Source organism: Lepus europaeus, chromosome 9 (assembly GCF_033115175.1).
Source record: "Lepus europaeus isolate LE1 chromosome 9, mLepTim1.pri, whole genome shotgun sequence".
Classification (NCBI taxonomy): Eukaryota; Metazoa; Chordata; class Mammalia; order Lagomorpha; family Leporidae; genus Lepus; species Lepus europaeus.
Genome location: NC_084835.1, coordinates 69,313,371 through 69,326,609, shown reverse-complemented (window position 1 = coordinate 69,326,609; position 13,239 = coordinate 69,313,371). Strand labels below are relative to the sequence as shown.

Genomic DNA, 13,239 nt, shown 5'->3' with positions numbered 1-13,239 from the left:
GTATGGAAATACATGGCTAATGTTGTGGGTTTATGTATTTCTCAAAATAATTCTATCAGTGTTAGCTTTGTGTATTTCAAAGCTCTTTAATTAGGTGCATACATGTTTAGGACTATTGTGTCTCCTTGATTACTTGACCCCTTTATCATTTTGAAGTTACCTCTTTAACCTCTGCATAGAATATCCTTTGCTGCGAAGTCTGTTTTGCCAGATTTTAATATAGCCACTCGAGCTTTCTTCTGACTAGTGTTAGCTCTGTAGTTTTTAAAAAATAATTTTATAATTACATGTGTCTGTATATTTTAGTTGTATTTCATGTAGGCAGCATAGAATTGGTTCTTTTTCACCCAATCTGACAATCTCTGCCTTTAAATTGGGTGATTAGATGATTTACATTGAATTTGATTTTTGATGTGATTAGGTCTGAGCCTACTGTCTTGCTATTTGCTTTATACTTGTCCTATCTATATTTTGTCCTTTTTTTCCTCTTTCACCCTTCTTTTGAATTAACCAACTTTTTTATGATTTCATTTTTTCTCCATTGATGTTTATTAACTAAAATTGTCGTTTATTTTAGTAACTGCTTTAGTGTTTTTAACATATATCTTAACACAGCAAAGCTCCAGTGATGCTGCAGAACTTCATGAACAGTACAGTAGTCCCCCTCTGTCCACGATTTTGCTTTCCATGGTTTCAGTTACTCATAATCTAAAAATATTGAATGGAAATTTCAGAAATGAACAATTCCTTTAAGCCACATTTTAAGTGGACTGCTGTTCTGAGTGGCATGATAAAATCTTACACCATCTACTTCATCTCTTCCAGGACATCCATCATCCTCTTGTCCAGCATAACCCTGTTGAATACGCTCCCCTCCTGTTTAAATACTTAGTAGCTGTCTGGGTTATTATGTCAGTCATCGTAGTATCACAATGTTCGTCTCAGTACTATCTGAGTTCAATATTATGTGCAGTTTCAAGTATTCACCTTGGGTCTTGGAATGTATCCCCCTTGGATCCAGGGAAATTGTTATAAAAGAACTTTACGATGGGATACTTATGTATCTTCCCTCCTGGCCTTTTTGTTTCTGCATGCACTTTAGTTTTGTACAGATCATAAACCTCACAATATATTGTTGTCATATTAGTATAAGTCCATTGTCTTTTTTTAAAAAAAAATATTTACTTTTATTTATTTGAAAGTCAGAGTTACATAGAAAGAGGGAGAAAGAGAAAGAGATTGAGAGAAATAAAAAGAGAAAGAGAGAGAGAGAAAGAGAGAACTATCTTCCATCTGCTAATCCCCAAATGGTTGGAATGGCTGGGGCTATGCCAGGCTGAAGCCAGGAGCCTGCAGCTTCTTCCAGGTATCCCACATGGGTGCAGGAACCCAAGCACTTGGGCCATCTTCTGCTGTTTTCCCAGGCACATTAGCAGGGAGGTGGATCAAAAGTGGAGCAGCTGGGTTTTGAACCAGTATCCATATGGGATGCCTGCCTTGCAGGCGGTGGCTTTAGTCACTATGCCACAACCTCAGCCCCAAGTCAATTGTCTTTTAAATAGACTTAAGTAAGAAGAAGAACTGTATGCAGATACTATTTTCTGTGGTTTTCAAATACTTCATACAGATTCAGATTTTCATGTGTATAATTATCCATCTACCTGAATGACTTCCTTAACAATTCTTGTACAATGGCTCTGCTAGTGGTAAATTGTTTCATCTTTTGTCTAAAGTCTTCATTCATTTACTTGAAAGGCAGAGAGAGATTTTCCATCTGCTGGTTCATTCCTTAAGTGCCTGCAACAGCCAGGGCTGGCCAGGCTGAAGCCAAGAACCCAGAGCTTAATTTGGGGTCCCATATAAGTAGCAAGGACCCAACTACTTGAGCCATCACCTTCGGCCTCCTAAGGTGCACATTAGCAGAAACTGGAATCAGGAGTAGAGCTGGGACTCAAACCCAGATACAGGGGCCCCAAACGGTGTCTTACCCACTATACTTGTCCCTAAACATGTCTAATTCACCTTTACTTTTCAAACATTTTTGCTGAGCAGAGAATTCTAGACAGATAATTTTTTTGCTTTCAGCAAAGGTCTTGCTCCACTCTTATTTATAGTTTTCCATGACAAATTCAATGTCATGCTTATCTTTGTTTCTCTCCAGAGCACATCTTCTCCCCTCTCCCCGGCTGCTTTTAGTAAATGAAAAAACAAAAAAAGATTACCAGTAACCAGTAGCCTCCTTTGTGCTATCCCCCTCTCATGCTTCTTCTGCCCAAAGGAAATCACTATGCCATATATTTATATGCATCCCTAAAATAACCTGGTTTTGCCTTTTTGGAATGGAATAGAAGTGAAATAACATTATGGAATCTTTTATGAAGGCTTTTTAAGGGCCAATATCATATCTGTAACATTCATCTAGAGTGTAGGTTATAGGCATTTGTTCAATTTCATTGCCAAATGGTAGTTCAGGGGCCAGTGCTGTGGTGCAGTGGGTTAAAGCCCTGGCCTGAAGCGCCAGCATCCCATATGGGCACCAGTTTGAGTCCTGGCTGCTCCTGTTCCTATCCAGCTCTCTGCTATGGCCTGGGATAGCAGTGGAAGATGGCCCAAGTCCTTGTGCCCCTGAACCCACGTGGGAGACCTGGAAGAAGCTCCTGGCTCCTGGCTTTGGATTGGCACAGCTCCGGCTGTCTCGGCCATCTGGGGAGTGAACCAGTGAATGGAAGACCTTTCTCTCTCTTTGTCTCTACCTCTCTCTGTAACTCTGTCTTTCAAATAAATAAAATAAATATTTGAAAAAAATGGCAGTTAATTATGCCACATTTCATTCATTACATCATAATTTCCTTATTCATCGTATTTTGGTGAACATGTTTCCAGTTTGAGGTAATTGTGAATAACACCGTTAAAAATGGTTTTGTATATAAGGAATTTTTGAAAAGCTCATGGAAAATGCAAATTATGGAAAAACTATGCATGGATTTCAAAACTTTTTGCATCAAAGTAAACTTACCTTTTAATTCCATTTTTTCCATGAACAAGATCCTGCTCCCAGCAAGCACTAATCTACTTCCTATCTCTATAAATTTGCCTTGTCCACACATTTCACATAAGTGAAATCATAACAATATGTGGTCTCTTTTGTTTTATTTCTTTCAGTAAGCATAATATTTTTTAGAATGATCATGACACAAGTATATACCCATAATTTCCTTGTTGTTGATCAATGGTATTCCATTGTACGGATCTACCACATTTTTTGTCTAACCATTCCACAAGTGGACTAACATCTAGGTTGTTTTCAGTTTTTGACTGCAATGAATAATGCTGCTGTGAACATCTGTATGCAAATTTTCGTAAGGACGTGTTTTCATTTCTCTTGAGTAACTACCAGGGAGTTTAATTTCTGGGTTGTATGTGAGTTTTATGTTTAACGTTTAGAGAAACTGCCAAACTGTATTCCAGAGTGGCTACCACATTTCACCAGCACTTTCCTATTCACAATATACAAAGCTAATTCCCCCACATCCACACACAATTGTTATTGTCTGATTTTTAAATTCTAGAATTAGTGGATGTAAAGTGGTATTTCCCTAGTGACTAATGATGTCAACATCTTTCCACATGCTTATTAGATATTTATACATATTCTCTGATGAAACGTCCATTCCAAATCCTTTGCTTATATTTTTGATTGCTTGTTGTCTTATTAAATTGTGAAGTTTCTTTTTTTTTTTTTTTTTGGTGAGTTCTGTATAGTGATTTTTTATTAGACACAAATTTTACAAATATTTTCCCAGTCTGCTTGTCATTTCATTTTCTTGATAGTATTTTTTGATGTGTAAAAGTTTTGAATTTTGATGAAGTCTATTCTCAATTTTTCCAGAAAAAAAAATAGCTATTTTGGCAAGTGCAATTCACTGATGGGAAGATGGTTTGTTTAATAAAAGGTGCTGAGGCTACTGCATATCCATATGTGAAAAGATGAACTCAGACTCTCACCTCACACCACACAGAAAAATTAATTCAAAATCATACACATACTTAACTGCAGACATTACAACAATAAGGCCTTTTTAATAGGTGTTGGGTACCGTTTTTCTGATAAGGGTCATTGGATATTTATAGCACTATTTGTGGACCATACAAAACCATCAGCTTAAAAATCAGCCTGCTATAGAATTACTGAATTTTGAGTCCTGCCTGGGGTGGCCTTGGCAGGGCCAGACCAAATGATTTTGTAGGCCTTATAAGGCCCGGGGTCAGACATCCCCTAATTCTGCTTTAGAAGAAAGTACAGAAATTTCCAAGATTTTGTGTTAAGCCAAGATTTTTTTTTCACCTATTCTTGTATTCTCCTGATTAAACATAATACGTTTATATGGGGGGGGGGGCGGAGAGGTTAGGTGTAGGGGTGGGGGCAGTGGGGCTACGTGTATAATGTAGGTGGTAAAGGTAAGGTACAGCTTTCTTTAGTAAAAGTGGTTATCCATTGGGATTGTTGACTACAATCTGATGAATTATCATAACATAAACACGTTATGAGAAAATATTCAAGGCACAAGGGGCAAGCCAGATAAAACAGAACATTCAGAGCTTGGCATCAAGTGGAACTCAAGATAAAGCTGTGTGAATAGTAAATTAACCCCTTCTTCAAATACTAGGCAACATATGGACCCACAGTCGGGCTCAGAAACGATTGCAGGCAGCCACTGACTGCAGATTAGGGTTAAGGAGAAAGGAATCTCTACTGAACGGTGACTATCAGTAGGAGATGCTCTGTATTCCAATGTTTATAATCATAGCCTAAGGCCAACATGAAATTCTTACAGCCTATGATGGTCAACAAGCACCAGGAGAAACAAAATTATTGTTGAGGAATCTATACACACAGTTTACTAACAAAATAGTTCTAGATGCAAAGTCTCATTTACAAAGCCACTTTCTTCCATTGAGTTCTCTGGATTATAGCTAAAACTGTTAATAACTAATTTCCTTATACCCTCAACAAGGGGCACAAAGGAATATTGGCCCAATAGTTGGCCACTTGTGTTCACTTTGATGTGGCCCATACTCTTCAGCTTCCTCCCTCATCTCTGTCTCATTGTCATACTGGGGGACTCCTTACTAAGGCTTGAATCTTGATCTCCTCTTTCAGAGCAAAATTTGTTTTCAAAACATTTTTTCCTGATACAATCATAATTGTATTACTGCTCATTAAAATTGAACTGTTTTTTTTTTTTTTTTTGACAGGCAAAGTGGACAGTGAGAGAGACAGAGAGAAAGGTCTTCCTTTTGCCGTTGGTTCACCCTCCAATGGCCGCCGCGGCTGGCGCGATGCGGCCGGCGCACCGCGCTGATCCGATGGCAGGAGCCAGGTGCTTCTCCTGGTCTCCCATGGGGTGCAGGGCCCAAGCATTTGGGCCATCCTCCACTGCACTCCCTGTCCACAGCAGAGAGCTGGCCTGGAAGAGGGGCAACCGGGACAGAATCCGGAGCCCCGACCGGGACTAGAACCCAATGTGCCAGCGCCGCAAGGCGGAGGATTAGCCTGTTAAGCCACGGCGCCGGCTAAACTGTTTTTCATTTTCAGGTACAACTAGTTCTACAAGGGGTTTTTAAAAAGTCTGTAAAAATGTTTATTAGGAAAAAGCTAAACATGCATTCAAAATCTTGCACCAAAATATATTTCTTTTTAAATTTCATTTTCCATGAACTTTTTGAGGTATCTTTGTGTGTGTGCATGTATCTATCTCTCCGTCTTGGAAGAAATGTTTTATAATTCTCTAATATCTTATATGAGCAATTTTTAAGTCACTGTGGTCATCAGTCAAGTACTAAAAAGAACCCTGTCTTATAGCATCATATAAGTAAGGTTCTTAGAATACAAGATACTTGACAAGTTTTTGTTGTAATGAAGTAAAAATTAATTATTAACATTATTTTTAAAATTATACCTCATAGTCCCAAGATATAATGGCAGAAAATATATCTTGGAATCAATTAAATCACTAAAATCATATTCCAGAAGAGAATGTTACATAATGAAGGCCAACTTTTCAATGCTGAGAGCCAACTCTTATCTTTCTTGAATACACAGTGACGCAATGTTCTCTCATTTATTCTAAACAGAAGTGGTCTCTCCTTGTAGCTCACAGTCTCTAATTCTCCTAGACAGTTTAAAGGCTGGACTTTTATATCCAGGAAGAAGTGAACTTAGCCGAGTGTAGGCACACATCAAGAAATGCCTCAAGGCGCGGTGCCATGGCATAGTGGGTAAAGGCGCCACTTGCAGTGCCAGCACCCCATATGGGCGTTGGTTCAAGTCCTGGCTGCTCCACTTCTGATCCAGCTCTCTGCTATGTCCTAGGAAAGCAGTAGAAGATGGCCCAAGTCCGTGGGCCCCTGTACCCAGGTAGAAAGACCCAGAGGAAGCTCCTGGCTCCTGGCTTCAGATCAGTGCAGCTCCGGCTTTTGCAGCCAATTGGGGAGTGAACCACTGAATGGAAGACCTCTCCTTCTCTCTGCCTCTCCTCTCTCTGTATAACTCTTTCAAATAAATAAAATAAATCTTAAAAAAAAGAAATGCCTCAAATAAAGGTAGGTTTATTGTCATTGCTATTGTTCTTAACATATTCTAATAACCATTTCATCCTGGAACAAAAAGTGGACACAATTTACCAGCTCATAAGAATTTCACATAAATCTGAAAGAGGTATGCTAAGTAGTGAATGAAGACAGCTTCCTTTATCATTTGTGGTTGAATAGACACTGGCAAAGCTAATTATGCTATGAAGTGTACATATCAGAGCAGTAAAATAGTACATCATTAAAAAAAAAACAGGTGAACTGAAAAACAAAGTCATAAACGCTTTTAAAATACTTTCCTTCTTACCTAAGATATAACACAGGCTGGTTCTGTGGAATTTTCTCAAAAACCATCTGCAGTGATCTTTCTGGTTACAGCCCTCCAGCCCTGTAGCCACCTGGGACCATTAAGTCCCACCTGCAGTCTCATCCTGACCTCAGGCCCTGGGCTGGGACCTACACTGGAGGAATTTTTAGAAGCCTTAGACGGTAGATGACCTGCTCAGTATCAAATTGGCTATTCTGCTGATCCAGCCTTGATGTAACAATCAAACTATGGGCACTAAGATTTTATTTGGTTATTTGTAATCAAGTCCCTGTCTTGTACCACTAAAAAGCAGATCCTGGATTCATCCCTTATAATCCACAATCCTAACTTAGGATCTCTGTATCCTAGTTGGTGTGCCACTCCCTGTTTATGAAGTCTTCAGAAAAGTCATGGAAAATGGGTAGCACATAGAAACAATACATAGGTTTCTCTTTTTTTTGCAACAAAATAAACTTATGCTTCAATTCCATTTTTCAACAAACTTTCTGAAGTACAATTGTGTTGTTCTGTGAACTTCAGTTAGAGCCCTACCCTGGGATTTCAGTCTTCATGAGTAAACCCCAAAGACTTGACACTTGATAACTAGGATGCCTGGGTTTCCACTTACTGCCTACCATCTGATTCATCTACACCAGGTCCAATACTTGAACTAAATTTCCTACCTGTTGTCAGCTCCTTTCTCTATCCTATGCTTAGCTTAACATTGGTGAGACTGCTGAAACTTGAGTCTTGGTCAACCACAGACTGACCCATCTCAATACTGAGTACTAATTCCAATACTCAAGTAATACCTTTATGTAAAATAATTCTATATACACCAGCCAACAGTAAACTTAAAAATGCTTCATTAAATAGATATCTGTTACTTCAAATACCCAAAGAAAATACTCTATACCTGTCTGAGTGAATCCTGATTTGTATCCGTTGGTTGTTCCATTTTCTGGGGTCACAGTTGATGACACTGAAGAGTTTGGTTTAATGGAGTGGCAAGCAGCAGAGGATTGTCGGCTTCTACATTCTGGAAAGGAGTAAAAATCACATTATATAAAGAAACTGACATTCTGTTAAAAGGAGACACAATTCATAAAATCTGTAAAGCTAATTGCTGCTCCTGAAGTGGTAGCCATTTTCTTCATCGAGCTCCCTTACCTCTAATCCTAACTCCAACAGAACACTCCAGCCAGGGAGCATTTCCTTGGGCCAGATGTCATGTTTAGAAGGCAAAGCACAATCAGATCTTTGTTCACCATGGTTCCCAGGGGGAAAATACTCATAACCACTGTAATCATGCTAGTTTTATGAGAAAGAGGGAGGCTGAAGGATCAATAATTTATAAAAACCCAACAAGCTTTCCAAACGTGAGTTAACCTCCTGTCCAGGATTGATTTAAGTACAGATAGTAACCCAGATTCTGTCTAGGCTGCCTTCAACCTTTTCTACTCGACCTTAATTTACGTCCAAACAGAGAGGAAAAGAAAAATGTGTAAACAGAAGAGAAAAATTAGAAAGGCTCAAATTTTCAATATATTGAGTTCCTACTAAGGAAACAGACAACACTCAAGGTGTTTATTGATCATACAATGCCAAGCTTCAGATGAAGTAGGCTGATACTCATGGGTCTCTGGCATGATATTTTCGTAGTACCTCTGCTGATTCAGGGAGATAGGGGCTGGAGGGCTGTAACTGAAAAGCAGTACATGGAAAAAGGATATAAATGGTTATATATATTAAAGTTCATTAAAAGGGTCCCTTAGAGAGTTTCTAACTTTATCAGATATATGCAGGGGGTGGAGGTAGTTTTCTCAACCTTCTATGCTGCGACCTTCTATGAGGAGTTATTGCATGTTGGCCTAGGAGCAAATCTCCACATTAATTATATATAATATGCATATAGGTGTGCATATTGATATCATTCTTTTATATATATATATATATATATATATATACACATACATACATACAATTTCAATTCCAATTTCCATCCCAAAACATAAACTGCTATAAATATGAGGTCTTTCTAACAAATGTTATTCTGTACTAGAAAGATGAATTGTCATTGAACACTAAATAAAAAGATGAAAATATCTTATGTAACTAACATGAAAGCTTAAAAAGTAGAGAGGTGATATCTCTCCTCGTTTTTACTCTATTACCAGGGCTTATGACATTAAAAATGATCTTTTTGGAGAAGAGTTCTTTAGACTTTATTAGCATAAAGAGTTATCTATAATTCATCATGCTTAGTATTCAGTAGTTGCAAGCTTTAAGTTTTGATGATACCTGGCTTGGAACATGTAGGTATTTTCTAAGAAATGATATAACGCCACTTCCACTGAAACCAGGAGTAATTGTAGTGAGTGACTCACAGACAAATCTGCAGTTGTAATTTGGATTTGCTATGTTATTTTTTTCATGGTCAGGTAAAAACTGTATATAGATAGCAAACAGAAACATTAAAGATATTACTATGTGGAGGTAAAAAATGTCAGCATCTAAGAAACGGCTTGATAAAATAAGGATTAGAATACTGCATTAGAATAATGAATACAAAAATCTGCAATTCCTATCTAACACACCAAGACATGAAATTTCAACTAGACTCATTTCTACAAATAAGCCCTTCCCAATTTAAAAGAAACAAAACTTTTGTCAATTTATTTGCACATTTTCCCAGATAATAGGAAGAAAGTATTACTTTTTCTAAGTATGCTTAGGTCTAATCAAAATAGAAAAATCTAGGTGCTTGACAACTACCAATTTAAATAAAAATTGTAAAATAGCATCTGGGTCCTGTGTTGTGGCTCAGTGAGTTAAGCTGCTGCTTGTGATGCTAGCATCCTATATGAGTGTCAGTTCAAGTCCCTGCTGCTCCAGTTACAATCTAGCTCATTGCTAATGCGCCTGGGAAAGCAGTGAGGATGGCCCTGGTGCTTGGGCCCTTGACACCCATGTTAGAGATCTGGATAGAGTTCTAGGCTCCTGTCTTTGGCCTGACCATTTCCTGGCTGTTGTGGTCATTTGGGGTCAGCAGATATAAGCTATCTCTCCCTCTCTCTGTGTCTCCCTATCTCTGTAACTCTGCCTTTCAAACAAATAACTCTTAAATAAATAAACAAAAATTTAAAAAGCATCTGACTAAGGTACTAAGGCTTTGAGGTCCTTTGTAAATGACAGAAGAGTAGAAATGGTCCATTTTTTTCCTCTGAGAGCTGCACGCCTTTTCCGAGAGACACGTGTATTTTCCTAAACATTTGTAGTGTCTGTTAAAAATAGTAAGGAGAAGGGGCAGGTGTTTGGCATAGCAGTTAAGTCTGCACTTGGAATGCCTGCGTCCTATATCAGAATGCCTGGTTTGAGTCCTAGCTGCCTGAGGTACAGCTTCCTGCTAATGAGCATCCAGGGGGGCAGCAAATAATGCTCAGGTACTTGAGTCCCTGCCACCCACAAGGGAGACCTGGATGGAGTTCCTCCCAGGCTCCTGGCTTCAGCCTAGACCAGCCCTGCGTGTTGTGGACATTTGGGAGACTGAACCAGCAGGTGGACGATCTGTCTCTTTTTCTCTGTTTTTCAAACAAAAAATAAAATAAATAATTTTTTTAAAAGAAAAGAGTGAGCCAAATAACCTACCAGAAGGCTTTGAATTTTTGCATGGCCTTCTGGATTTGAGATATTTACCTATTTCACATCTGAACCCTGAACACTGGATGGGTCACTTGTCACCAGCATAAAATCTCCACTCCCTCCCTTCACCCTCCTGGAGGTTGGCTACCTTTCCAGCAGATAAGAGGTCCTTTTGACAGTACACCCTGGGAGCTTCTGACTAGGTAGTACTTTAAGTGCTTCTGCTTCTTTGGCTGGGTGGTGAGCTTCAAGTTAATGTGGTTGGAAAATTCTGTGAAATACCGAAATCCTCTTTCTCCACAGCCTATACAGTTTCCAGAAAACCCTGAAATGAGGAACCAATGTTACTAGTGGTCTTTAAAGTAAATAGAACACTTTTATGTACAAAAGAGCATAGAAATAGTCACATGCTTCAACCCTATAACATTCCAATTTCAAGTAAATGATTCAAATGGAAAAAAAAAAAAACAGGATTTTTTTTTTTTTTTTTTTTAGCAAAGGTAATTTACAAGAATGAAAGACTTGGGGGCTGGCATTGTGGCATAGCGGATTAAGCCACCATATGTGATGCCTGCATCCCATATGAGTGCTGATTTGAGTTCTGGCTGCTCCACTTTCAATCCAGCTCCCTGCAGAAATGGCTGGGAAAGCAACAGAAGATGGTCCAAGTGGCTTGAGCCCTTTCCCAAGAAGACCTGGAAGAACTCCTAGCTGCTAGCTTTGACCTGGCTCAGCCCTGGTTGTTGTGGCCATCTGGGGAGTGAACCAAAGGATGGAAGAGCTCTCTGTCTGTCTCTCCTTCTCTCTGTGTAACTCTGACTTTCAAATAATTTTTTTTAAAGAAACTTGGGAAAAAAATCTAAACGCTGTTCTAACAAGATGATGGTTTAGGAAATAGAAAGTTTCACATGACAGAATTCACACAGTACACACAATAAGAATACAAAGAGTTTGGTCCTGGAGATGTTCATTATCTACCCGCCCCCCCAAACCACTGCCAAATATTCCTTCTTCCAGGACCTGCTGGTCTTACCCCTGGCTCTCCACCCCATCCACCACACATACATGCCTCCATGGCTACAGCTGATGAGTCTGTGGACCAATAGCTCACTCAATCTTGGACAGTGAGAATCTCTCTCTTGATATTTTGAAATAACTACAAAAAGTCAGTTAGATGGTGACAGACCCTGGATTTGTAAGGTTCTGTAGAACTGTTACCCAAGTTGAGGCTATGTCAACATAAGGAAGCAAAAGAGAAAAAGCCAAGGACCTTGAAGAGGAGATGGTTTGCTGAGAGGAGAGCAGAGCACGGACAGAGATGCGGAAATTCAGGGAGCTGCCAACTTCCAGGGTCTAGATCTTGCTGTACTTCCCAACCCGAGTTCCATGGGATCCCCATTTCCTCTGTATTAGACCTCGATTTATTCAAACTAGCTTATTCCTTCAGATTAGTATCTAAACACTTCCTCACTCTGGCTGGTAAACGTCAAGTGACCTGATCAACGCAGGCAATGAGGAAGGAAGAAGAAACGAAGGCTGGGAGGTTAAGAAGCCATTCTTCGGTTTATCAAAAGTCAGCTTTTCAGTCCATCTTAAAACACAGAGGAAAAGGCAGACAGTAAGAGAGTAAGTCCCTCTAGCTGTGTCTGATGAGGACAAAACACATGTATTGCCATCTAGGTGAACAGGGCGAGAGTTGTAAATAAGAAAGGACATTCCATACAGGATAAAGACAAATAGCCAATTGAAAACAAATCTACTGAGGAAGTAACACACTTTTTTCCACTCCCTAAATCAACCTATTATATAATTAACTAGATATACAAGGAAAAAAAGAGAAAGAATCCATGGGTTAAAGACAGAATCTATTGCCTAATCTCAGAATACTGACAAACAATTCAATGTATTTATACATGGGCAGTCCAATTAATTATTATTCACTCATCAATTAATTATTAAGAACTTAACAGTATATGCCAAATGTTTTCCTGAACACTGGAGAAACCATGGGGAAACAAGAGATAGGCATAACATCCGGTCAATTATATAGAATTAATATTTTATTGCTATCACTTTACAGAAATATAAACATTAGTATAATTTTATAAATGACAAATATATTCAGAAGTAGACTGTATTTGAGAGCATTTGACCATCAGTCTGACACTTTGAAGCTGTAAGCCCAAATTACTGTCAACATTTGCCTGCTTCACCAAGTTCCTAAAACCAGTCAAACTGTGAGCTATCCAGCCATCTGTCCATCCATCCAACAGATACTTAGACTCTACTATGCTTAGGTACCAGATTTTTAGCACTACAGAAAGCAAACAAAGCCCTGCCTTCATGGAACTTCCATCTGGTGTGCGACCATTGTACCTGGATGGAAAACGGCCTCAGCTGTGAGGCAGATAGACCACACCAAAAACACAGCAAAAAGCCATCAGAACCTTTTGGCTGAAATAATCAAAATCAATACTGAAAAATGAGGCCTATCTGATAGGTTCAGAAAAGATGAATGTGAGGATTGGGACGAACAAATGACTGAGGATGAGTTTTCCTTTGATTTTTCCTCTATTTTCTGAGATGAAAATCAAGAATACAAAGAAGTTCTTTTTATTTATTTTCTTTTTATTTTTTTTTTTTATTTTTTGACAGGCAGAGTGGACAGTGAGAGAGAGAGACAGAGAGAAAGGTCTTCC

At 38.9% G+C, this 13,239-nt stretch overlaps 1 protein-coding gene across 1 annotated transcript in view; it reads right to left on the bottom strand.

Moving 5' to 3' along the window:
• The window catches only part of GREB1L (GREB1 like retinoic acid receptor coactivator), a 278,077-nt gene that overhangs the window by 91,681 nt on the left and 173,157 nt on the right, over nucleotides 1-13,239 (bottom strand). Inside the window, exons 7-8 of the mRNA XM_062201447.1 lie at nucleotides 10,689-10,865; nucleotides 7,815-7,937 (exon numbers count right to left, since the gene is read on the bottom strand). Coding sequence (XP_062057431.1) covers nucleotides 7,815-7,937; nucleotides 10,689-10,865 — 300 coding nt within the window. The remainder of the gene's footprint in view (nucleotides 1-7,814; nucleotides 7,938-10,688; nucleotides 10,866-13,239) is intronic.